We start from the raw sequence: 26,834 nt of genomic DNA, 5'->3' as shown, positions 1-26,834 counted from the left end.
AAACTCTGTATTTGGAGCTGAGCGGGAGAAAGCAGGAGGGCAAAACAAATTTGAAAGCAGCCAAGAGCTCCACGCATGTCAGGTTTGCCCAGCAGGTGACCCACCAAGTCCAGATCAACACACCAGACATGCGCTGTGGTCTGCTAGGTTCTTAATACCTCCAATTTCTTGCAGTCTCAGGCACAAACAGGCTTTCCCCCCAAGACCTTAGTGGGCCACCCTGCATAGTTGGTTAGTTGTGTTCGGCTTAGTGAGTCACAAGCTCTCCAGGCCTGATGTAGATCAAGAACATCTGTCTTGTTATCTAGAACAGGAGCTGCCAATTCCTTATCTGCCTACCTAAATAACGAAGAGGCAATAGAAACTTTCTAAAAAGCACTTGCTCTCGTCTGGTACCATCATAGCAGATTTGCCAGTGCAATTTGCAACATCTCATACTGCTGGAATAAAGAAAAATCTGTTTGCATTCTTCTTCAAATGTGTTCCAATATAAATAAATTTGACTTTGTATTTAAATGCTTTCCACAAGCGCACAAATGGCATTCTGCAATGTCAATCACTTATCAACACGCCAATTACAATCAGTGGTTCGAAAACAGATTTCAGCGTTCATTTTTTGTAAAAGTAAAGACTTCTCTTTTGCGCATAATCATAAATGGAAATGTTAGATTCCTACAAATTCGTGATTGTGTATTTGTGTTCAGTGTTTCCTCTGTTTGGTCGCTCCAGCTCTTGATGTTCTCCGGTGATATATGCAAGTCACTTTCATCCTACTACCTGCAAATATTTTCTGGATGCGAAAAGATCTGCTAACTACTGCAGCACCCCTTACAATGATGAATGCACTATGCTATATCTGCCTCAATTTCAGTCCTGATTCAGAATTTCTTTTGCCAGCAGAGTCCTGTGTCAAGTGAATCCATGTAAAAAGGGTGACTAACTTACGCTGCTCTCCATTGTCAATGTCTTTAAAGATCACTAATCAATACAAAAGAACCAATAATTCTTCGCCCTTCACCCTCAGGAAGGTGAAACTCTATGCCAAGATAACACAGCAACTCACTCTGAATCAATTAGGCACATTTCCACAAAGTGTTTTGCAATATTTATTCCGTTTCAAAAGTTCAAATTGTGGAAGAATTTGCATATAGGGGAACAGCTAAAGCAAGAGAGGGAAGACTAGGGTTTTTTATATAGGTATTTGGATTAAGCAGATCACTGAACAGTTGCTATGGGAGAATGAAGTCTGGAGGGCAGTGAAATGTCATGTATTAGCAGTGCCTTGTCTCAGTTTGGCTTCTGGACCTTTGAACAATATCCATGCATTTCAGAGCTTTACCCTGCATATGTAAGGTGCCTTATATATTACCGTATTTTTCACTCTATAAGACACACTTTTTCCCTCCCAAAAAGTAAGGGGAAATGTGTGTGCGTCTTATGGAGCGAATGCAGGCTGCGCAGCTATCCCAGAAGCCAGAACAGCTAGAGGGATCACTGCTTTTGCTGCGCAGCAATCCCTCTTGCTGTTCTGGCTTCTGAGATTCAGAATATTTTTTTTCTTGTTTTCCTCCTCCAAAAACTAGGTGCGTCTTATGGTCTGGTGTGTCTTATAGAGCGAAAAGTACGGTAAGTCAGACCACTGGTCTGTCTGACCAGTATTATCTATCAACTGGTCTTAAACCCTCAAAGGTTTAAGGCAGAGGCATTTTGTAGTCACAGAATCACAGGGCTGGAATGGACCCCAATGGTCATCTAGTCCAACCACCTGCAATGCAGGGATCTCAGCTAAAGCATCCATGGCAGATGGCCATCCAACCTCTGCTTAAAAACCGCCAAGGAAGGAGAGTCCCCAATCTCCCAAGGGAGTCCAAGGCTATTTCTAACTGGAAGTGTTGGGGGGTTGAACCTAGAAAGTAATGCATGCAACTCATATACTGAACCACTGAAAAATTGAGGGCTAGCCACTTGGATTTTTTTAAAAAAGTTCAGGGTTATCAAATATTTGATTCTGCAATGAGATGGGAAAACCACAGACAAGAAGCATATAAAAAAAGTTTTGAATTTTGATGCCTATGAACAAAAACACTGCACATTAATTTTAATGGGTTTCATGCTATCCGCAGGCTGCTTACATACATGGAAGTTTTAAAATATAATCAAAACACATTGGGGATTTGGACTTTTCTTTCACTGAGACTGAGCCAGGCCGCTTTGAAACAAATTCTAGACACTCTCATGCAGTAGGTTACAACTGAAAAATAGGATTTGACATGAAGTGTGACAGAGTCAAATTGCTTGGCATGATTTACATTTCTCTTCAGCTGATTCCAAACATGAAATGTTAACTACACTAGTAGTGAGAAAGGTTTGAAAAGGAGAACAGGATAGGAATGATAAAGAGTGAAGATACAAAAAAATAAAATGACGCAGAAAGCGATGGTGGTAGCGTCCCCCTTCCCCATTTTGGGGCCTTCAGTAATTCTGGTACAACAATCCAGAACTTTGCTTAAGGACTCCATTCCCTATAATTATGTCAGGGAGAGTGGGTATAATCCAGAGGCTGTTTGTGCATAACTTAACTCCTGATTGATTTCAACAGGGCTGCAGCTATATCTGAATTGCAGCCCATTGAATTTCAAGTGTTCCAGAAAGGACTCCCAAGCCTGGGTTAGTTGAAGAAACATCGCAAACCAGCCTTGACAACGCCAACAGTTCGGTTTAAACTGCTGTGCGTATTGGGGGGGGGTACATTTTATGTGGAAAGTGGCACTCCATTTTTTTCTCTCTATAGAAATTGCCATTTATTTATCACACTAGAGGGTCACAGTGACAGATAGCTTGCTCTGCGTATATACTTAGTCACTTAACTTGATGTTTACAAGCACACTTCAGTGACACACACAAAAAGTCCCTCAGAGATAAATGAGAGCATGTATTCAGCGAGCTTTCTAGTTCTGGGAAATTTGATAAAGCCTGTTAACCTCTGAAAGAAAGTCAAAGTAGAAGAATAGAGCAATACTCTTGATATAATTGATGTTTTAAAATCAACAAGCAACCCTGTGACCAGTCACCTAGCTATTTCCTTGTGATGTGGATGTTCAAATGAAGAATGTGAAGAAAAAAGGCTGTTCTAAAAGCCTTGGGTGGGTGGGGGGCAACACTTTAAGAACATGCAGGTGTTCTCTTAACATTACTTGACATCACACAGAAGGGCAACTCCACGCAATATCCAATGCTCAGGAGGCTGGGTAGTCCGGAGGTCCACTGCGGCGATATAATTCAGATCTGTCCGAACTGTTTTTTTGTAGATTGGGCAGGAGTACAAGCGTGGATCTCTCGAGGCTAGGGAGATGAAGGAAGAAAACACTTCATTGTCATAGGGCTATGAACAGAGCAAACATCTTATAGGAAAAAAAACCCCTATGAAATTAAAATCGGTGTCCTATCTGGAACTTCCAATTTAAAGAGAAAATTGCCACCGAAATGCAGCAACAAGAACGTTGGGCTTGGGTGTGTCAAGATTTAACATCAATTCCTTGTTCTTTCCCCTTACAGGAATACAATCATACCGGGGGGGGCAGAGGAAAATTTGCAAACTCCACCCCTTCTATAAAGGTAAAGGGACCCCTGACCATTAGGTCCAGTCGTGGCCGACTCTGGGGTTGCGGCATTCATCTCACTTTATTAGCCAACATTTGTCCACATACAACTTTCTGGGTCATGTGGCCAGCATGACTAAACTGCTTTTGGGGCAACGGAACACCGTGACGGAAACCAGAGTGCACGGAAACACCATTTACCTTCCCGCCACAGCAGTACCTATTTATCTACTTGCGCTGGTGTGCTTTCGAACTGCTAGGTTGGCAGGAGCTGGGACAGAGCCACGGGAGCTCACCCCGTCACGGGGATTCGAACCGCCGACCTTCCGATTGGCAAGCCCAAGAGACTTAGTGGTTTAGACCACAGTGCCACTCATGTCCCTACACCCCTTCTATAGCACATCACCATCCCTATATTTAAAGCCCTCCACAAATTGAAGGTCAGAGCCAGCACGCTTATTCCCACAGCTCACCTCACGTACATTGTCTGAAGAGAGTTGGCATCAACACTGCTTTTGAGAAGCCACAATGGACACCTTCTTTTATCTAGCTACTGTAAGCAAATGGTGTCTAGGCACGTTACAGACAGAAGTGTAAAATGAAAGTGTTGCAGTTTTGATGCAGATCTCTTCCAATATGGCATGAAATTCCTCTCCAGAAACATGCAGCGGCAAAACTCTTTTAAAAGTACTGCTTTTAAAACTGCAAACCAAGGAATTTCTAGCAAATAGTTAAATTTAAGTCTATAGCAGAACTCCAAACTGTAGTTAAATGCTCCTCTCTGCAGTCCTGAAGAGCCTTCCTATAACCAATAGGTAACATTCAGTCTCATCTGATGCAGAGTTATCTCATTTCGGTGGGCTTAAAAGGTCAAGGTAAAGGACCCCTGATAGTTAAGTCCAGTCACAAACGACTCTGGGGTTGCAGTGCTCATCTTGTTTTACTGGCCGAGGGAGCCGGCGTACAGCTTCCGGGTCATGTGGCCAGCATGACTAAGCCACTTCTGGAGAACCAGAGCAGCGCACGGAAACACCGTTTACCTTCCCGCCAGAGCGGTACCTATTTATCTACTTGCACTTTGCCATGCTTTCAAACTGCTAGGTTGGCAGGAGCAGGGACCAAACAATGAGAGCTCACCCCGTTGCGGGGATTCGAACCGCCAACCTTCCGATTGGCAAGCCCAAGGCTCAGTGGTTTACACCACAGTGCCACCCACGTTCAATTCTACATTGGATCAGGTTGTTGGTCACTGACTGCAGTTTTGAGCACTAAGGAAGTTAGAAACAATGACAGTGACCAAACTCTTTAGGGAAAGGTTTGCTTTGCTTCCAGATGGCCTCTTTACTGCACATCCATACTGATTTGTTTGCAAGGGGATTAGACAATGTTGACTATTTAATGAGCATTTGTTCTGATTTGTTTGTGGGGAGATTAGATGTCACTGCATCCCAATGCGTTTCCCCTTGACCTTCCTTACTCCAAAAAATCAAATTTTGGGGAGAAGCAGGATTGTTGTGCAAGCAACTACAACTGCACAACCAAAATTTACCGGTATTGAATTGACCCCCACTCAAAAATAGGAAGAGTCTGGAAGGAACCAGAATTTATAAGATCCCGGGGCTCAATCTTATCCTGACATGGTCAGATTTATCAATATGTCAGCAATGTTGCCAGGTACACATATTACCCCCCCCCCCCCAAGTGACTGCTATTCACTCTTATGAGGAAAATATAAAATGCCGCACTTGGAAACTTAAAAAATTCCTTCCAGTAGCACCTTAAAGACCAACTAAGTTAGTTCTTGGTATAACTTGATTGTTTAGGAGGCAAACCCCACTTCCTGCTTCTGAGAGGGACCCCACAAGAGTCTTGCAATATCCAAGCCCCTCACATAGCTGCAACTCATACCTGAGAGGCTTGCTTACCTCTAATAATCTCAGTTAAGCAAACAGCCTTAGCTGACTGCACTAAAAAGAAAAAGTAGGAAAATAGCCCACAAGACTGTGCCCTTCACAGCTTTTATATTTCTTTCATGTTTGGTTTTATTTCTCAAACCAAACTGACTGTTTCCAGGCAAGGAGCACAGGCTGAATTCTACAACGCCAAGCAGCCTGGGCTTTGGGTGTCCATCTCTCCAACCCACAATCCATTTTGACAGCTGCTTCCTTCCTACAAGAACCCCAGAGGTCCTTCTCTTCACTTCTAAAGTTGCTCTTTCAATCTTTTGACTTGCTTGCTGAAGCAGATCCAAATTCCGTACATTTAGCTGTCAAGACTAGCTCCAGCCGACCTGGTTACAACTTGTAGCCTCCCCAGTATATATTCTTGCAAGAGTGAAAAGTTGATTTGAAGCAGATTGACATTCCTTCTTTTTTTAAAAAAAATTAATAATAATCATTTAAATGAAACCATGAAAGACTGCATAATGGTTCCCATTTCTTTTCTGATATTTTGGATTTTCTTTTAGCACATTAACAGGTTTTTTTACTCTTCACTTCCTATCCCTGGGTGTCATTATGGCTTATAAAGCTGATCTGGTCTCCCAAAAGTCAATGCATAAATCCATGCTTATTAGCTACTTCCTGTTTATTGGCCAATACACTTCAAGCGGTTGCCAGGAAAGCCACCCAGCATCTGGCAGAGGGGGAAAGGAGCATCAGCCTTCTTGGACCAAGTGTCACTTGGCCCCTTTCCTTTCCTTCCAGCCCAGAGTGTCTTGGCAACCAAGCCCACCCCTGCAGTTGGCAAAAGGAGAAGGGAGCGCGAGGCACTTCTGTTGGCCTACTGAGACCAAGGGTCTTTCTGTTCTTCTGCTCACACCAAGCAAACGTCTTCTGCCATCTGCGCTTGGTCTTAATCCTGAAAATGGACATGCAGGATTCAGGGAAAATATACTTACAAATAAATACACCAGGGCTGGTGGGCAGAACATAGATCAGGATCTGCTGGCAGATCTCTGGGAGACTGACAAGACTTTCTGATTCTCAGTTGTTTAAAAATGGCAGCAACAAAGAAGGTGGCTGTCTCCAGTGGCGTAGCGTGGGTTGTCAGCACCCAGGGCAAGGCAAGTAATTTGTGCCCCCTAACCCGTGGATTTGCGCCCCCTAACCAGTGGATTTGCGCCCCCTAACCCTAACCCCCAGATGTTGCGCCCAGTGCGGCCGCCCCCCCCCCTGCATGCCCCACACTACGCCACTGGCTGTCTCCCCTGAAACAAATGTGCTGAAGCAAAGAAAATTTGGGGAAGCCTGGAGTAGAATATTTTTTAGGAAGGCTGATGAGGTCAAAAACACCCTCTTCTTTTATTCTAACTATTTGCCTTTAGCACCTGGCTCTGGTTGAAAGATCTAGGGCTTCCAGGAAAAACAAAGTAAGGCACACTAACATATAGTCCAATCTTATTCCCAGTTGTAAATGCTGGTAATGCTGTAAGGGGACCCCTGACCATTAGGTCCAGTCGTGACCGACTCTGGGGTTGCAGCCCTCATCTTGCTTTATTGGCTGAGGGAGCCGGTGTACAGCTTCTGGGTCATGTGGCCAGCATGACTAAGCCGCTTCTGGTGAACCAGAGCAGCTGTATATGCTGACTCTGCCACCTCAGAGACCCTTCTGGTCAGCTGGTCTCCCACTCCACTGAGCTCTGCACACTGTTGCTCGGCAACGAGACAACAACACTACAGTGGTGCCCCGCAAGACGAATGCCTCGCAAGACGAAAAACTCGCTAAACGAAAGAGTTTTCCATTTTTGAGTTGCTTCGCAAGACGAATTTCCCTATGGGCTTGCTTCGCAAGATGAAAACGTCTTGCAAGTTTGTTTCCTTTTTCTTAACACCGTTAATACAGTTGCAACTTGACTTCAAGGAGCAACTCATAGAACGCAGTGTACATAGTAGCCTTTTTTGAGGTTTTTAAAGACTTTGGTGGTTTTTGAAGCTTTTCGGAAACTTCTTTTGCAGCCATTTGGTAAGTTAAGCTTTTAAAACTTTTGGGGGGGGGGTTGGATTCTGGGTTGGGGTTTTTGGAATTCAAGGACTTGGTGTTGGGGAGGGGTTTGCAAGAATCTGGAAGCTTGTGTGTTTTTTTCTGCATTTTTATGATTTTCTGTGACCATTGGGCCACTCTGCTGTTTTTTTAAAAAAATTCTGGATTTGAATTTCTGTGTGCTGGGTGGCTGGGGGAACAGTTGGGGAGGGGTTTGCAAGAATCTGGAAGCTTGTGTGTTTTTTTCTGGCATGGAGAGGCTGCGAGTTCTGATGTTTCTGCGGCTGAAGACTTTGCAGCGGAGTTCCTGGAGGTTGTGAAGACGGAGGGCTACGTTCCACAGCAGGTCTTCAACTGCGACGAGACCGGGTTGTTTTGGAAGAGGATGCCCAAAAGGACTTTCATCACACAGGAGGAGGCCAAGTTGCCTGGCCACAAGCCCATGAAGGACCGCCTGACCCTGCTCTTCTGTGCCAACGCAAGCAGCGACCTGAAGATCAAGCTCCTGCTGGTGTACCACTCGGAGAACCCACGGGCCTTCAAGAAACACAAGGTCAACAAGGAGCGGCTGAGTGTCATGTGGCGATCCAACAGTAAGGCTTGGGTCACACGTGTGCTGTTTGTGGACTGGGTCAATCATGCTTTTGGCCCTGCTGTCAAACAGTACCTGCTGGACAACGACCTGCCGCTGAAGGCTTTGCTTCTGATGGACAATGCTCCTGCTCATCCTAAAGGCCTTGAGGAGGACTTGTTGGAGGAGTTCAGCTTCATCAGCATCATGTTCCTGCCGCCTAACACCACGCCACTGCTCCAGCCGATGGATCAGCAGCTCATCGCCAATTTCAAAAAACTCTACACCAAGGAGCTTTTCAGGCAATGCTTTGAGGTGGCTGATTGCACCACCATCACCCTGCGGGAATTCTGGAAGGACCACTTCGACATTGTCACCTGCTTGAAGATGATCACCACGGCCTGGAACAGGATCAGCCAGAGAAATTTGAATTGCGCTTGGCGCAGCCTGTGGCCGGACTGTGTGGCACCAAGTGACTATGATGCACCAGAGTCAACAGTGGTGCAGGACATTGTTGCCTTGGGGAGGACTATGGGCCTGGAGGTCACAGAGGAGGACGTCAGCGAGCTGGTGGAGGAGCATGACCACGAGCTGACCACCCAGGAGCTGGTTGAACTGCAGGCAGAGGTTGCGCAGGAGCAGGCCTCGCTGGAAGAGGAGGAAGCAACTGAGGAACGGCTGTCCTCCAAAGAACTGAGGGACATTTGCCTGAAGTGGAAGGATGTGCAGGCTTTTGCACAGCGGCACCACCCTGACAAGCACGTGGCACATGACCTTGTGAACACTTTTGATACGAGGGTCATGTCGCCTTTCAGGGAGGTGCTGAAAAGGCGGATGAAGCAGCAGACCATGGACAGGTTCTGCAGCAAGAAGCAAAGAGTGGAAGAGGAACCTTCTTCGAGTTGTTCCCCAGAGTCTTAGAAAATGTACTGTACACTTTGTTGATTTTTAAATGTTTTTCTGTCATGTTTAGAAACTTAAATTATTGTTCCTTCAATTTTTGAAATGCTCTTTACAGTATGTGTGACTTTAAAGAGCACTTAATAAACTCTTGTTGTACCAAATTTGGCTTTGTTTGGACTTTTTTTGACCATAGGAACGCATTAGTTGATTTTCAATGCATTTCTATGGAAATTCGTGATTCGCAAGATGAAAAATTCGCTAGACGAAAAAACTCGCGGAACGAATTAATTTCGTCTTGCGAGGCACCACTGTATTGTTCTCTAATCCACACAATTTGCATAGATAGATCCATAGACAGATAGATACATAGATAGGATAGTGGCATGCAAGACTATCGTTTCAATGAGTATGACGTTAGTTTCCTCCTCTACAGTGGACTCTCCTTTTGAATTCATGGCCAAGGTACTGAAACAATGGTTTAAGAACAACCTTTTCCCCTGCTGTACAAACCAAGATGACCAATTACCCTGCATTTTGTTCCTAACATGTGGTGAAGTCATCCTTACCTCTTGGCAGGATGAAACAAATAACCAAGTGACCTTAGCGTGTGAGTGAAATAGAAGACCCAGCAGGAGGTTTGGCTATATGCACGGGCTCCAGGCTCATGAATGGAGAGGGGTTCCTTTTCTGCATTACTAATTATAAACACAGAACCAGATGGTGGCAATTATGATAATTAATCCATCTGGAACAAAAGATGTGGGTTTTGCAGAATCTTTTGCAAAAAAAAAAAAAAAATGAAGGCCAACGACTCCAGTTGCTTGTGCTTGCAAGTGCCCCTGAAGAAGATATTTCAAATGTAATTATGAGCTCGATAGATACATTTATGTGCACCTAGAGGCTACACACACACACACACACACACACTTTCCCCTGTTTCTAGGGGGGACTTACCATTTTTATTTTTAGTGCATGTGCTTTCTTATTGTAGCAGACCTATGTTCACGGGAAGGAAGGCGATCTTGAAGGAATAACTAGCTCTGAACCCACAACAATTTAGGGACGCTCACAGAACCCTGCAGAGGGTTCTTCTGCTTGATCCTAGTGGTACCTCAGGTTACATACGCTTCAGGTTACATACGCTTCAGGTTACAGACTCCGCTAACCCAGGTTAAGAACTTTGCTTCAGGATGAGAACAGAAATTGTGCTCTGGCGGCGCGGCAGCAGGAGGCCCCATTAGCTAAAGTTGTGCTTCAGGTTAAGAACAGTTTCAGGTTAAGAACAGACCTCCGGAACGAATTAAGTACTTAACCCGAGGTACCACTGTAAGCCCTTCTGACTGCTGTTCTGATCTTGGCTCATTGTATACAGACCCAGGTCAGGTCTTGAACGTGAGCAAGAGGTTGCATTATTAATCCATTCTCTCACCCTTCTAGTTCCTTTGTGAGCGAGGCCATAAAGCATGCATAAATCAGCACTACTGATGCCTGGGATATACTGGTGCAAAGAGTTCACACACCATTTGGCAATACTATATGTAGTAAGGACTACTTCTTAGTAAGACAGCACCTCAGAGAAGACTTTTCAGCTGCCTGTATTCAGGAGAGGAAGCATCTAAACTGGTTCTTGGAGGAAGACATCATAACTCACTATCATTTGATTGACAGCTCAGCCATGCCATGAAATCTGTCGGCCATGAGATAATGGGCAGACACTGCCACAAATTTAAAGGTTTCCATATTCTGATGTACCAGTATCGACTTAATACTCACTGTTGTTTTCTGCATATATCCTTATCACGGGCATCAGTTCGAAGAGGACCTTGGGCTTTGATTCTATTAGTTTCATGTTCCTTTTGTCCCATCCTGCTCCTTCTAGATAGAGGCCATAGACATAGACGCCCTCAGAGGGAGGAGCTGTGATGTCATCCTTCATCCACTTGGTGACCTCATTGCACAGAACTACGCTGTCAAGTGCCCATCCCTTGTTCGCTCGGGTAATTTCCTGTAAAAAGCAGCACAGCAGCAGCTGAAAGATGGAGACCATGGATTTCAACAGGCAAAGGCATTACATAACTTCAGACCAATCAATAGGGCCAGGTGAAGTCCCATTTACCGTAGCTCACACATGCCTCTCTTTTCCCTCTGAGGCTTAGTCAAGGTGTTCGTCTCCTAATAAATCATTTTCCCCACATTGCACATCAACATTCCTTACAGACACTCAAACATTTCATTAAATTTCTATCTGCCTTACAAGCTGAGGGAAACTTGACAGGCTCAGAGGGACACTGACACCTGATTATCAGTTTCATTGCCCTGCAACCCGCCAGCAAGGCATGTCAAGTCTGATCCAGAAAAGGCAGTTAACAGAACCCTGAAGTAAAAAGCGAGCTAATTTGAGTATTTCCTGGAGGGACCAAGAGTTAATCCAGTTTCACAAAGTAGACTTTTAATTACTTAATCATCACGTAAACAGAAGCCCCCATGTCCCTGTGGAAATCACAGGCTGAAGCAACCTCGAAAGAACGAGAAGGGAATACCCTGTGGTTCTTCAGATGGTGTTGGGCTGCTTCTCCCATCAGCCACTGCCAGCACGTGCATGGCTAGAGGTGATGGAAGCTGTAGTCCAGCAATCTACAAAGTGCTATGTATATATTATATAAATAAATTTTGATGATATGAAAAGTAGCAGAGTAGCTTACAGCTGGGAAGCTAAATAACTCTTCTAGTTGATTGATAGTGTCTTTGTAAAGACTATAATAATGTCCAGGCTCTTTGTATTCAAAATGACTTTACTTTCATAAACATCTAACTGAAAAAAATATATTTGCAATCTCGTGCTTAATCCAGCATGGGTATATTCTCACTTGAATTGTAGACTGAAGTCTTCTTACTTAAGACTTATAAACAAAACTGTGTTAAGACTTACACCAGAGTTTTACCTCACTCGGGTCTTACAGATTCTTTTGAAAGATTCTTTACTTTCACCTCAGCAACACTCTCTTTGTTCCTTACAGAGAGATCCTGCACAGGTTTCTCCCTATTAACATTTAGGGATCTTCCTCTGTCTGTTTCACTGTCTTGTTTCACAACACTGTCCTCAGCAGTATCCTGAGAACCCTCTCTCAGCAGCCCTTCTCCTTCTCTCACAAACACACAGACAGAAGCAGAATGCCGTTAAAAATGACAGTTACTGGAATAAGAGTCACAACAGAATGGAATGCTTCTCTCCTTGCCGACTGCATTGCTGTGGGCATCTTCGGCCTACTTTTATGCCCAGGGAGTGGACCTGAGGGAAAACTGAGTTCCTCAGGTCTGCTCCCTCAAACCCCACCCCCCAGGCTGCCACGGATAAGGCAATTTGAATTGTGGAGGGGCGGCAACAACTGCTGGAAAATTGGCAAGGCTTCACGGGGAAAGGTGGCGATGCGGCGGACCACAACCGCCGCTCACCGTGGAGAGAGGTAAGCAGCCATTATATTAGGATACATTGTTTGCAAAAATGTGTACATTAGTCAAAATGTACATACAAATATTTGTTTGTGAGAAATTTGTATGTTAAAGAATGAAGAATTTTCATACAGATCTTAAAAAAAACAAACCAAATCGCAATTTGCTTCAAAATGTGCAGAACTGATTTAAAGAATGGACACATGAGAAACAGAGAACTGATATTGACAGATCCATCCATAATGTGGGGTATAACCACACTTCCCAGAATTCCTTGGGGGGGATACCATATGCTTTCAGGAGGCAAAAGCAATTCTTTCCATATGAACAGATATTATTTCTGTTACTATCCATTTCAGATGGTAAGAAAAACATGAACATGAAAAATGCACACACACAAAAGGTATTTTAAAGGCTTTCTATAACCTGTCTCATTGCAGTTAAAAATCCTTGCGGGTTGAAAAACCCTGTCATCCAAAAGCAGTTTGGTCGCCCTTCAAAAATCCAACAGTGAAACTGCCGATTCCGTTCAAGAAGTTCAGTAAACCAAAATCCAAGAGTGCTGGAAGCCCAAGATGCCTAGAAAGAGAGACAAAGTAATGTTTTGATTATGTAAAGGTCACAGCCATGTCCCAAAAGATGATCCTATAATTTAGATTCCAAGACCTAGTTCTAACCAATCCTCTAACAAACACGGGGATAAGGAACCTGTGACCCTCCAAATATTGTCTGATTACAGCTTGCATCAGTCCTACCTCATACGACTTATGTTAAGGGACAATGGGAGTTGTAGTCCCTCAATAACTGGAGGCCCACAGGTCCCCCATTCCTTTTGCAACACAACTTTGCAGACCAGATCATCAAGAGCAGAAAGTTGTGTCAGGGATGTACCACTTCAAACTTGAAATGTCTTTAACATCAGCAGTCACATCTAGACCAAAGGAGCGTTTCAGACCTGTTCTTGAGTTTGTTTAAAATCTAAAACAGCTTATCTTGTATTCCTTTCTTTAAATTTGTGCTATGTAGGGTTTTTTAAACCTTTTCGGAAAGGCAATACTAGAGTTTTCACAGCTGAATCCTCAACTCCTTATTACTACTGCTTGGCTTTCTTTAAATAGGGCTGTGTCTAAAACTTGCCATTTAGGTTTTCAAACTTTTTTTGTAAACTCAGGGGAGCGTTTCAACCCTGTTCTTGAGTTTGTTTAAAATCATTTAAGGTTTATGATTTCTCTATTTCCTTCTGAGGAAACGGAATAGTTCAGTGAAACGAGGTTTGTAGCCGGCATCCCGTTAAGGCTTTGTTCAATTCTAGGTTTTTCTAATTTTTTCCTTAAACTTTTTGATTTTTGTTTAATTCTATAAAATAATATTTCTAGTAGATTACTTCTCGTTTCAGGGATTTTTACGATATTTCATTTGTTTTGCGTAACTAGGTTTGGATCCTTCTCCCTGTATGGAGGAACATTAAATCATGTGAGATCTCACCTGTAGTCTAAAGCGGTACAGTCCAGAAAAAGATTTACCACTTCTTTGAGAATTAGGCCTAAGTGGATTTATAAGATTGTGCTGTCCATGTGTTAAGTGCATTTTAAATAATCGTTGTAGACCAGGGATTGGGAACATGTAACTCTTCAGATATTGTTGAACGCCATTAGCTCCAGTCAACTTGGCCAACTGGAAGATATAGTCTAGCAACTTCAGGTTTTACCTTCCTGCTGTAGACTCTCCAGACACTTGAATTGATCTGACAGGAACAATGCGGGGGAGGGGGAAATCACATTTTACCATCCCTCCCATGTGATCTAGGATTCAAACGTTACCAGAGTGGCATAAGATCAGGGACAGATTTAGGTTTGATGAGGCCCATAGCTACTGAAGGTAATGGGGCCCTTTATATGTCGAGCTGCCCTTTGTCAACAACAAATTGCCGCTGTTTTTTGTGTTGAATGTGTGCTATATGGCAATTTATGGACCTAATAGGTATCTAAAGCCATTTGCACATAACAAAATATGTATTTTATCAAATTAATTGTTGTACTGAAATACAATTAAGAAGAAGTGATATTTTAGGGAGCAGGCTAGCAGACAGGGCCCATTGCTTACACCATAGGAGCCTGCACAACACAAAACACTGTTGCTATATGTAGGTTTTATTTTATTTTATTATCTTATATTTTGGAAATGTACATCCAGTTTTTTTTTTCTTTAATATTTTTAGGAGCCCCCAAGAGAGTGGGGCCCTAAGCTATAGCTTGTTTAGCTAATACGTAAATCCAACACTGCATAAGATGCAGTGGTACCTCGAGTTAAGAACTTAATTCGTTCTGGAAGTCCGTTCTTACCTGAAACTGTTCTTAACCTGAGGTACCACTTTAGCTAATGGGGCCTCCCATTGCTGCCACACTGCTGCCGCACAATTTCTGCTCTCATCCTGAAGCAAAGTTCTTAACCCGAGCTACTATTTCTGGGTTAGTGGAGTCTGTAACCTGAAGCATCTGTAACCCGAGATACCACTGTACAACCATGCCATTCAGGTAGGGCAAAATGAGTAGCTTTCAGTCATAAAGAGTCCATTTCAGAAGTATGTGCATGTTTAGATGCTCTGGAGCACATGATGACTAAATACAGCATATTTAGTGCAGAATATTGATGATCTAACACATTTTTTTCCCCCAGTGAAGGAAATAGTACCACCAACCTTCCTCCAGCGTTCAGGAATCCTTGCATCGTACATACAATCCAAAGCATCTCTGAGGTTCTCGCTCATGATGATGGTCCCATCAATGGCAAGTTTGAGGTCTGTCAGAGTGTTCCGCACCAGAGCAATAATCCTCTGCATTCTATCGATCTCCTGTCGCAGGAAGATGTTCATAGGCTGGAATGGGCCCATTTGCTGCAGCCTTTCCTTTACCTGACATGAGAACACAGAATACAGCAAGCTGCCAAGAGTTGTAAACAGCTTCTGTACTAACTTAGATAAGTTTTAATTGAGTAGAAGGGGAGGCAGGAGGAGGCAAGCAGGATAGTACTTTAGGCTGGGTGCATGAACCACATTTTCACCCCCTCTTTGAACCTGACACATTTTGCAGCTACAACTCATTCCTCAGCAGCTGGATTTATTTTATTTTTAAAAAAACATATCTATACTTTTCAAGTTTATACATTTCACTGTTTTTATAGTCATTTTGACATTTCAAACTTGACTTCCTTCCCTCTCTTTCTGCGGGTCCTTCAATTTATTTTTAATATCTTCTGCATATCCAATTAACTTAAATTGCTCATTTATTCATCTTCTTTAAATATATACTCTTATGAAGCTGCAGGTTATTACAATAATCCTGCCAATGTTCTTATCTGTTTACCATTTATCTGTAAATATTCAATACTGTATACCATTTCCATTCACATGTGTGTGTGTGTGTGTGTGTGTGTGTTATCTTGATTTCTTATTCTTCCAGTAAGCCATTTCTGCATATTCCATAAGTTTTCTATCCGTTCTTCCTTTGATGGGACTTCTGCTTCTTTCCATTTTTGAGCAAGTAACATTCTTGCCACTGTAGTAGCATACATGAATAAGTTTCTATACAGTTTAGGTAGTTCTGTCACTATAACTCCCCAAAGAAAAGCTTCTGGCTGTTTTTTTACAAAGGTTATTTTGAACATCCTTTTCATTTCATTATGTATCATTTCCCAGTAAGCTTCAACCTTACTACAAGACCACCACATATGATAAAAAGAACCTTCTTTCCCTTTACATTACCAACACGTATTTGGTTTAGATTTATACATTTTTGCCAATTTACTCGGTGTTAGATACCATCGATATATAATTTTCTCTTAGACCATATCAGCAGCTGGATTTTTTTAATGTAAAATAACCCAAACCCAGAATAGAAAGGCTTTCTTTCAACTGGGCAAGTCTGCAGAGAAAGCAAACCCAGCTGTTTTTAGGCACCTACCTCAAATGGAATATAGTCGGGAGGAAGTTTCTCCACCATATCATCAGCCAATCGAGAAACCACAGCCTCTCTGGTCTCACCTCCTCCGCTGGAGCTGTCTTTGGGTTGGATGCTGAGGATGGTGTCCAACACATCTTTTGCAAGTTTGCTCTGGTAAGTAATGTCAGCATTGGGGTGCAGCCCAAAGACTTCTGGCGTATCGTAAGCAGGCAAACCCTAGGTGGGTAAATATAAAGGTAAAGTCCAGAAGATCAAGAAATGCAAGCTTTACAAAGATGTGTGTGTGTGTGTGTGTGTGTGTGTGTGTGTAGAATAGGTTTTCAATATGAACCAGATTTACCCCCCCCCCCTTTGCTTTCAAATAGAAGAGGAATGTCATCTTTGAAGAAAAAACAAATAAAACAATTACCGCATTTTTCGCTCTATAAGACGTACTTTTTCCGTCCTAAAAAGTAAGGGGAAATGTGTGTGCATCTTATGGAGCGAATGCAGGCTGCACAGCTATCCCAGAAGCCAGAACAGAAAGAGGGATCGTTGCGCAGCAATCTGGGATTCAGAATATTTCTTTTCTTGTTTTCCTCCTCTAAAAACTAGGTGCGTCTTATGGTCTGCTGCTGCGTCTTATGTGGTGAAAAATAGGGTAGGTATCACCATCTTTATATCTTACTGATAAAAGCCTTTACATTACATTTTGCAAAGGTCAGGGAAATAGTATATTGGAGTACAAAAGAATAATTCAAATAGATGCAGTTTAAAAGCCATGGCACTGCTATGCACATATCCAGGGCTTTTTTTTCAACCAGAACTTGCCAGACCTCAGTTCCAGCACCTCTCAGGTGGGCGCCATTGCCATTTTAAGAGAACAAGGGAGGCGTTCATGGTGAGCTCTGGCATCTCTTTTTCTAGAAAAATAGCACTGAAGTATCCACTAAATATATGAACTTTTGAATTGGTCTCTTACATGGTTTGTAAGAGTGCAGCAGTTTGGCTAATAATGCCTTCCATAAACACTTTCAAGAAACCCCTGAGTGAAGCAGGAGAATAATAATAATAATAATAATAATAATAATAATAATAATAATAATAATAATAATTTATTTATACCCCGCACTCCCCAGCCAAGACCAGGCTCAGGACGGCTAACAACCAATAATAAAAACAAGTTGATTAAAATACAATTTAAAATATTAAGATACAATATTAAAACAATTAGGGAGCAATCTCATCATAGGAGGAGAAAGGAAAAAGAAAAAGGGGGAGGGAATCAAACTGATTCTGAGCCAAAGGCCAGGTCCAAAAGATCATGATCGACCATGTCAAAGGCTGCTGACAAATCTAAGAGAATCAGCAGTCCTGACCCGCCTCGATCCAGTTGTCTGCGGAGATCATCTGTTAGGGCGACCAGAGCCATCTCGGTCCCAAAACCAGGACGGAATCCGGACTGAAATGGATCTGAAGCCAATGTTTCCTCCAGAACCCTACCAAGCTGTTCAGCAACTGCTCTCTCAATTACTTTACCCAGCTATGGGAGATTTGAAACTGGGCAGTAATTGGCTAGACCTAAAGGATCTAGTGAAGTTTTCTTTAAGAGCGGACACACCATTGCTTCCTTCAGCTCCCCTGAGAATATCCCTGTGTCAAGGGACAAATTGATAATTTCAACCAGGGGGTCCGCGCAATATCTGGGCACGCCCTAATCAGCCAAGACGGGCACGGATCGAGGAGGCAGGTGGTGGGCCTACCAGCTTGGAGAAGTCTATCCACATCAGCAGGGAGTATCCGATCGAAATATTCTAACACTGGACCCGAAGACAGTCGAGGGGCCTCCAGTTCTGTCACTGTATCTAAATTGGCAGGGAGGTCACGGCGGAGCAACAGGACTTTCTCTTCAAAAAAGCTCGCAAATGCCTCACAGCTGTGGGTCGAATTTGTGCTTAAATTTGGTTGTCCTCCTAAGGACGTTATTGACCTAATTATTCTAAAAAGTTGTGCCGGGTGAGAGCTAGCTGTTGCAATGGAAGCTGCGGAGTGAGATTTCTTAGTAGCTTTCATAGCCATCTCATAGGCTTTCATAAGCGCCCTATAAGATGTTCTTGAAGCTCCGTCACGAGTCTGTTGCCATACTTGCTCTAGCCATCTGAGATCCCGCTTCATTTTCCAGAGCTCCTCGTTAAACCAAGGGGCCCGGTTTTGACAGAGTCGCAATGGGCGCTTAGGCGCAATCTCATCGATGGCCGCCAAGAGCTGGTTATTCCAGTCCTCGACAAGGTCATCTAATGAGTCGCCAGGAGGAGCAGGGTCTCTCAAGGCCAGACGGAATTTATCAGGATCCATCAGTCTTCGTGGGTGAGCCCAAATAGGCTCGCCACCCGAGCAGGGGAGGAGCAGGAAGTCAATCTTGGCTTTCAGAGCGTAGTGATCAGACCATGGCACTTCCACAGGGGGAAGCATGATCACATCTATGCCAGCACCAAAGATCATATCTAGCGTGTGGCCTGCTTAATGGATCAGGCCCATAACAAACTGGGAGAGCCCCAGTGTTGCCATGGAAGTCACCAGTTCCAGGGCCTGTGAGGAGGGGGCGGAATCGGCATGAACGTTGAAGTCTCCCAAAACCAAAAGGTTTGGAAACTCCAAGGCCCAGCCTTCTGCCACCTCCAGCAGGTCTGACAGGGTGGCTGCCGGTGCACTAGGTGGTCAATACACCAGCCAGACAGCCAAGTTCTCCTTGGTGCCCCACACGAGACCAACACATTCAATGCCGGAGATCGCCGGTGGTGGCAGAGCCCTGAAAAAACAATCCTCCCGGATTAACAACGCTACACCTCCCCCCCCCAACCCACAGTCCGCGATTGATGGAGGACAGAGAAACCTGGAGGTGTTATCTCATGTAGGGAGATTACTTCGCCTTCCCGTATCCAGGTCTCTGTCACGCAAGCCAGGTCAATCCCATGCGTGACAAAAAAGTCACGCATGGTGGCAATTTTATTGCTTATGGACCTGGCATTGCACAACACCAATGACGGAGGTGGGTAATCCCTGCTCGCCCTACCCTTGTCCCTGTTAGGATATGAGTCCTACGCAGCTGCAAACAAGCAGCTCGATGTTTACATCACATGGTGGAGCTGACCCTGAGACCGGAAGCTACAGGGAATTCACAGGGATTTGTTCTTTGTGTAATATGAGACCTTCCTGTTATTTTTGTGAAGGAAGTCTTTCGCAGTTGCTCGGAGAGAAGTCTGAGTGAAAGGACATGTTTTGTTCAGTTTTACAGTCAGAAATAAACCGTAGATGAAACAGACTTTCTGACTTTCTTCTTTCTTCTGCTGGTATGCAGGAAGAAGGGGGTCTGCATCTTACACGCAGGGAGATGTCGCCTATCAAGATCTTCCTGGACTGCGGGGAAACCAGCCAGGGTAGATCACCGGCAAACAAGCCCCGGGAGCCGGGGAGAGGGGCCAGCCTCTCCCGAGGGGGCTAGTTTTCCAACAGTCCCTTGGGACGGGGCGTAGATTTGAAGGGGTTCGAGCATCACTGCATCTCAAAACCCTTCGCCGATAGTGATATTTAGCCCCACCGCCATTCTTCCCTAGCCCTTCAATAGTGGGAATCCCAGACCCCATACTAGCCTCCCCCATAGAGGGGTAAGATCTCCTCAATAACAAGTCATCTCTGGGCCAGGACTCTTGGGTCAGAATGGTATGGGGAAGAGGTGAAAGTTTGATAGGGTAATTATCCCTAGAAGATAAAACCCAACCAACCGCACCCTGAGCAAAGAAGATGTTCAGTTCCTCTGCCAATGAGACATCAGTCTTAACCATGTCCCTTGTATTGCCCTTGTAGTTGGTTAGGTGCTGCAGTCGTTGCCACACTTGTTTCATGATGTCATCAGCTAAATAATTTTCCACCTTAAGCTTATACTGTTGTTTTGCTGCCTTAATGCCTTTTTTGAGATTTATTCTTGCCTCTCTGTATAGGTCTATATTCCCTGTCTTAAAGGCAGAATCCCAGATTTTCAGGAGTCCTCTTACTTCAGCAGTCATCCATGGTTTACAGTTCCCATAGAGTCTAATGCATCTCTGCGATGTTACATTATCGATGCACACTTTAATATAGGAGAGTATAGCATCTGTGTATCTATGCAGATCTTGATGTTCAAACTCGCTCCAATCAGTGCTCTCAAAACAATCCTGGAGCTGACTAAGAAACCCTCTGGCCAAATTCTAACTGTTTTTTATAACTGACTGAATTCTTCTCCTGAGAGGGATGTACTTCGGACATAGAAAAACTGAAGAATGGTCGGATGGGCCTAAGTGGGGGAAGGGGATTGCCCTGTATGCCTGTTTCAAATTGGAATACGCGAGATCTAGAATATTCTGTCCTCTAGTGGGAAATTTCACAAACTGTTCAAACTTAGGAAAAACTGTCTTTAGGCAGGCTTGATTGAAGTCCCCTGCCTCAACAAGGGCACCCTCTAGGTGGATTTGCTGTTGCCTGGAGATGACATCATATAGCTTAGAACGTGCCGCACTGACATTAGCATCGGATGGAATATAAACAGCTATAATAATTATGACAGTTACTTCTCTAGGCAAATAAAATGGCTGACATGTAACTGCCATCAATTCTAGATCTGGGAAGCAATACTTGTAAGCTACTTTGCTGTTAACGCACCAACCATTGTGTATGTAAATACAGACTCCTCCGCCCCTAGCTTTACCAGAATCACTGTTTCTATCAGAGCGATAAATTATTCGATTTATCAGCTCAACTGCCGCATCCGGTACTGCTGAATGTAGCCAAGTTTCTGTAATAATTACCACACAGCTCTCACAAAGAAACTTGTTTGCTGCCATCAGCAATTGTAGTTCGTCAATTTTGTGGACGAGAGATCTGGTGTTGGTCAGGAAGACGCATGGCAGTGCTGGTCTCGTGGGTCTTTTTCGAAGCCGACCAGCTCTGCAACCACATTTTTGCTTTCGCTCTTTTCTCTTTTGCTTCTTTCAGCACCTCCCCCTACATCAACAATCCATAGAGATCCTGGAGGTCTTACCTCCAGGTAAGTTTGGTATACAGTGGGACCTTTGAAACTCTCTAGTTATCTCTCTTTTTCTTGTGAGCCTGATGTTTACCAGTTTTGTGTGTGAGTAGGTGAGGTATTGGGAGCTCAGAGCCGCAGCGTATGAACGCGCCGCCCTCTTGGAATGGGAATAGTACTTAATAGTACTTAACATCTGTATAACACTTTCAAACATTCAAAAGGCCCTACTCGCACTATTTATTTGTAATCCTTATAGCAATCCTACAAAGTATGTCAGTTTATCCCCTCCTCACCCCTACTACAGAAGGGGGGGTGAGGTTGAGAGAGTAGCTTGCCTAAGACCACATAGTAAAGAACCCCTGGATGGTTAAGTCCAGTCATCTTTGGTTACCAGATTTTTTTTCAATGAATCCGGGGACACTTTTCAACTTCAATGGATTTTGTAAGGGGACTGATTTGTAAATCCAGAGACTATCCCCGGGAAACGGGGACGTCTGGTAACCTTAGTCAAAGACAACTATGGGGTTGCGGCGCTCATCTCACTTTCAGGCTGAGGGAGCTGGCGTTTGTCCACAGACAGCTTTCCGGGTCATGTGGCCAGCATGACTAAACCGCTTATGGTGCAACGGGACACCGTGACGGAAACCAGAGCGCACAGAATTGCCATTTACCTCCCCGCCGTAGCGGTACCTATTTATCTACTTGCACTGGTGTGCTTTCGAACTGCTAGGTTAGCAAAAGCTAGGACACAGCTCACCCCATCATGGGGATTCGAACCACCGACCTTCTGATCGGCAAGCCCAAGAGGCTCAGTGGTTTAGACCACAGCGCCACCCGCATCCCACATAGTGAATCATGACACAGGCAAGATTCAAATTGGTGACTTCCTGATCTGCCCACTAATAACAAATTCCACCCATCTCTACATCTAGGCATAGAGTCCTTTATATTTGAGACACCCTTGTGTATGTCCTCAGCTTTCCCACCTACAGAATTTTCCTTCGGGAAACTAAATTAAAAAGCAAGTAAAGCAATAGAGTGGCCTCACAAAGGAGGGAAAGCTTTGGAATGGCAAATTCTGACAGAGCCTCTCTTAGGTTTTCCTTTTGAGAAGTCGCTGCTAACTATACAAACCTGTATATACTGAAGATACTGGTCCAGCGCAGTACACTTGGGTATGCTGTAACCTTTGTAGAAGGAGAAGTCCTGGCCAAACATGTTTTCGCTGAACCACACTTTAGCAAACGTGTTGAGCAGCCTTTTGTCGTAGTCATCCGTAACTCGGCCACCATACTGAATCTCCCCTATCATGTAACGAACAGTATTCCAAGACACACCCTGAAAGAAAAAGAAAAAAGGGTGCGGCATGGTTTCATGCAGCAGGACACTAAAAATGTGTGTGTGTATCTATATATTGATGGATATAAATATGCTGATATTGAAAATTCCGAGACTTCTGAGAGTCAAACTCGAACCATTGCAGTCAGATCACTTCCCCAATCCATCTCCCGACCCCTCAACACCTGCTTCTTCACCCTACATAATCTGATCTCCATCATTTTGCGGGAGATGAAACTCTAGTATTACATCTGCTCAACAACCAAGGCTATTTTCCCCCCTCCCACTCTTATTTCAAAGCTATTTTTGTCTCTGTATCAGGAAGGCACCCGGCCAATTTGGTTGCCAAAAAATATTGCTGCAGATATTTCTTGTTAATTGTCTTACTTTAAATGTTGTGAGGTTCTTAAGTACTTTTAAAATGTGTTTTTTTGGGGGGGTATTGGGTTGTTGTTTTTATTTTGATTATGTATTTTGTGCTTTTATATTTTACTTTTATTCTGTGAACTGCTCCGAGACCTCCCGGTATAGGGCGGTATATAAATTCAATAAATAATAATAAATAAGTTAGGCAGCAGCACAGACGGTAAGAGTGCAGAGAGTGTTGAAGTCTCCACTCTGCACATCAAAGTTAATGGGCCTTTAATCTAAGTTTTAAAGGTGATGGTAAATGCACCAAATTCAAAAGGTGCTAGATTTTGACCACAAGGAAAGAACTGGGTGCGCATTCTCTCCCAATTCTTCCTTTGCAGCCACATGCACCCAATGTCATATGACACGAGGCAGATATAAATGTGGCTGTGATTGGCCCCCAAAGGTGTGACAGTCCTAGTTAGGCCCACATGCCATAGGTCACCACTGATCAACTTATACATGGACGTAGAAGGAAGAATCCATTTGCTGAAACAACACTTTGATTGTCCACACTACAGTGGTACCTCGGGTTAAGTACTTAATTTGTTCCGGAGGTCCGTTCTTAACCTGAAACTGTTCTTAACCTGAGCACCACTTTAGCTAATGGGGCCTCCCACTGCCGCTGTGCTGCCGGAGCATGATTTCTGTTCTCATCCTGAAGCAAAGTTCTTAACCTGAGGTACTATTTCTGGGTTAGCGGAGTCTGTAACCTGAAGCGTATGTAACCTGAAGCGTATGTAACCCGAGGTACCACTGTATTTCAAATACCACCTAAGTTGCTAAACTGCGGAGCCAAGTACCTTTTTGATGTCCATGTCATCCAAATGGTTCTGAACAAACTGTACTGTGGCATTGAAATCAGCTTGGTTGAACTCGTAAGGAATGTTCCATCCCAGAGGTCCAAATTTCCTCCTTTCCTGGACCGTGGAGTGTAGGAAGGCTACAGCATACAGCATTGGTTTCCACTGAACCATGTTGCTGATATCCAACAGATCCTGACTCACACCTGTTACAAAGACACTTCTACATAATATCCATATCACCAGAGGAGTGGCCATGTTAGTCTCATGCAGCAACATACCATGAAGAGTCATGTCCCACCTTAAAGATGAACGCATTTATTATGGAATAATGAACTCAAACCCACTTTGTCAAATGCATGGATCTTAGCTGGCACGCACATAAAGGAGAAGGTTGTATTGTGGAAGTTGAGTGGCAATTTGATGCAAAAATGGCATTTGGTAAGCTTACAAAAATGTTAAATAGGTACACCTTTCATAGTAGCAGATGGGTGATAATTTGCTCAGCATTACTGAGATAAATTAGGAGCTTTGGATAGTTTTTATAGTGCCTTATAGGAAGACCATATTATAGCAAAGTACTCACATTTCGTTTTCTAGAGCTACATTTGTTAGTCCTGTTCCATTTCTTCACATACTTCCATATGACAACCACTTGTACAAAAATAATATACACCACTGTGTTTTTTAAGGACCCAGACTAAATATTTAAATATATGCACAGGGTATAATTCCTTGTAGGAACTGATCACTCATGATGCCCCTATTAAAATCTACTGGGGGGTTGGAATGCCAGAGATACTTGGGCATAATTGAAGGGGAGAGGGAAAAGCAAGTCCCTTACCTCCATAGGTTCTCTTCAGGCCAGCTTTGAGTCCTTGGGGAGGCTCATTGGTGAATTTTATAGACATCTGTAGAAGGGTGATGGGGAAATGCTTGTGGACCTCCGTAGTCATCCACAGACGGAAGGCCTCGTGAACATTTTCTGTTTCAACAATCGTGTCCATCAACTCATCCATAAAGTCAAGACCCAGGTGACAATTTTGCAAAAGCGCCCATCCACCCTAGGAAATGGAAATCATTGAAGAAACTTGATTTGATATTCATTTTGGAAGTCAACACAATCCAAACCAATTTCGCGATTGTTTTCTGCTGGTGATACAGTGGTGCCTCGTGTTAAGAACGTAATTCGTTCCGGAGGTCCGTTCTTAACCTGAAACTGTTCTTAACCAGAAGCACCATTTTAGCTAATGGGACCTTGTGCTGCCACCATACCGCTGCTGTGTGATTTCTGTTCTCATCCTGAAGCAAAGCTCTTAACCCAAGGTACTATTTCTGGATTAGCGGAGTCTGTAACCTGAAGCGTCTGTAACCTGAAGTGTCTGTAACCTGAAGTGCCTGTAACTTGAGGTACCACTGTGCTACAGTTCATATGCTTGCAGTGCTGTCCTAATTCTTTTCAATACCAATGTGCATCCTTTTCTTGCTCTCCATCCTCATACAGATGTAGACCAAGCCCACCCAAGCTCAGCCTCAAACCTCTTTCTCCCCAATCAGGGTGGATGTTCAAACTCTCACCCTGTAGATTCTGTTCTTGAAATAATATACTGTTCAATTAGAGGCAATTAGCTTTATTTGGGGGGCGAGGAATGATGAACAACCAGCTGACTATTCGACCTAACATAGGCAGCACACAAATGTATGTCTCTACAAACAACAGTACAAATAGCAACAGAGTTTATAGTCTTGGTCAGGCTTCCTCAAACTCGGCCCTCTGGCTGTTTTGGTACTACAACTCCCATCATCCCTAGCTAACAGGACCAGTGGTCAGGGATGATGGGAACTGTAGTCCCAAAACAGTCAGAGGACTGAGTTTGCCTATGCCTGGTCTTGGTTTTTCCTGTTGAAATTCCTCTCTCCTACCAAAGCTGGCAATTCCATTGTCACTGGTGAGGGTAACTCATGTGAATATATTTAGCCTTAGACTGAAAGGAACAATTGGTCTTACTTGAAGAGCAGATTTGATAGGTTGCTGATGACCTGAATGGATTGGGTATGATCCTGTCACGTGATGAGATTATGCCCAGCCCATTCAGGGCATCAGCAACCTACTCAATCTAGACATTATAGCAAGTGCATGAGTGCCAAACTGGCCATTCAACATCTACTTTAAAAAGTCCAAAGAAGGAGAGTTCACCACTCTCTGAGGGAGTCTGTTCCACTGTCAAACAGGTAACCTTCAGAAAGTTATTCTTGAAATTTGGTTGGAAAAAGGTTCCCTACCCCTGCATTACTGTGAGCACATGAATGAAAGCAACAAACCCACACTATTTACCATTCTCCCACTTGTAATGTGCATTTGTCACTTCCTTGCCCCACTTCATAAGTGGCTATGAGAGCAGGGAAGCACACAACATGGTAACGTCATGCCTCCCATTGTAGGCTACCATTCTAACTAGGAAGTAAGCCGCTCGAACACAATGGGACTTAATTCTGAGGAATCTCACACAGCATCATGTCTCAAGTTTACTAGACATTACCAGGAGAAGGTGGTGTGAAGCTGTTTCTGTTGGTGGCTCAAGGTCTCTGTAACCATAGCTCTGGGCTTTGTGTGCTCCCGATTGCAAATAATCCTACTTAGGCCTTATAGGAAGAAATGTAGGAACCAATTCTGCATGAATCAGCTGCCAATTATGCCTAGCCTAACCCATGTTGATGACCAATAAAGTCCTGGGAAAATTCAAAGATTGATCTGCACTAAAAGAAAGTAGAGAATTT

The 26,834-nt window shown here is 43.7% G+C and overlaps 1 protein-coding gene and 1 long non-coding RNA gene across 3 annotated transcripts in view; one reads left to right on the top strand and one right to left on the bottom strand.

Annotated features, from left to right (window-relative positions):
• Nucleotides 1-1,093: 1,093 nt before the first annotated feature.
• Nucleotides 1,094-26,834, bottom strand: part of DNAH5 (dynein axonemal heavy chain 5) — a 180,519-nt gene continuing 154,778 nt past the window's right edge. For both annotated transcript variants that reach the window (XM_082234101.1, XM_082234102.1), the window contains exons 72-79: nucleotides 24,901-25,120; nucleotides 24,057-24,262; nucleotides 22,639-22,842; nucleotides 16,464-16,679; nucleotides 15,203-15,415; nucleotides 12,931-13,083; nucleotides 10,828-11,059; nucleotides 1,094-3,342 (exon numbers count right to left, since the gene is read on the bottom strand). In XM_082234101.1, coding sequence (XP_082090227.1) covers nucleotides 3,191-3,342; nucleotides 10,828-11,059; nucleotides 12,931-13,083; nucleotides 15,203-15,415; nucleotides 16,464-16,679; nucleotides 22,639-22,842; nucleotides 24,057-24,262; nucleotides 24,901-25,120 — 1,596 coding nt within the window. In that variant the 3' untranslated portion in view covers nucleotides 1,094-3,190. The remainder of the gene's footprint in view (nucleotides 3,343-10,827; nucleotides 11,060-12,930; nucleotides 13,084-15,202; nucleotides 15,416-16,463; nucleotides 16,680-22,638; nucleotides 22,843-24,056; nucleotides 24,263-24,900; nucleotides 25,121-26,834) is intronic.
• On the top strand, nucleotides 11,998-26,834 carry LOC309538955. Its single transcript, XR_014222545.1, has 3 exons — nucleotides 11,998-12,518; nucleotides 17,058-17,091; nucleotides 26,698-26,834. It is a non-coding gene; the product is annotated as an uncharacterized lncRNA (long non-coding RNA).

Source organism: Podarcis vaucheri, assembly GCF_965113315.1.
Source record: "Podarcis vaucheri genome assembly, chromosome: 8".
Lineage (NCBI taxonomy): Eukaryota > Metazoa > Chordata > Lepidosauria > Squamata > Lacertidae > Podarcis > Podarcis vaucheri.
This window is presented reverse-complemented; position numbering and strand designations above follow the sequence as displayed.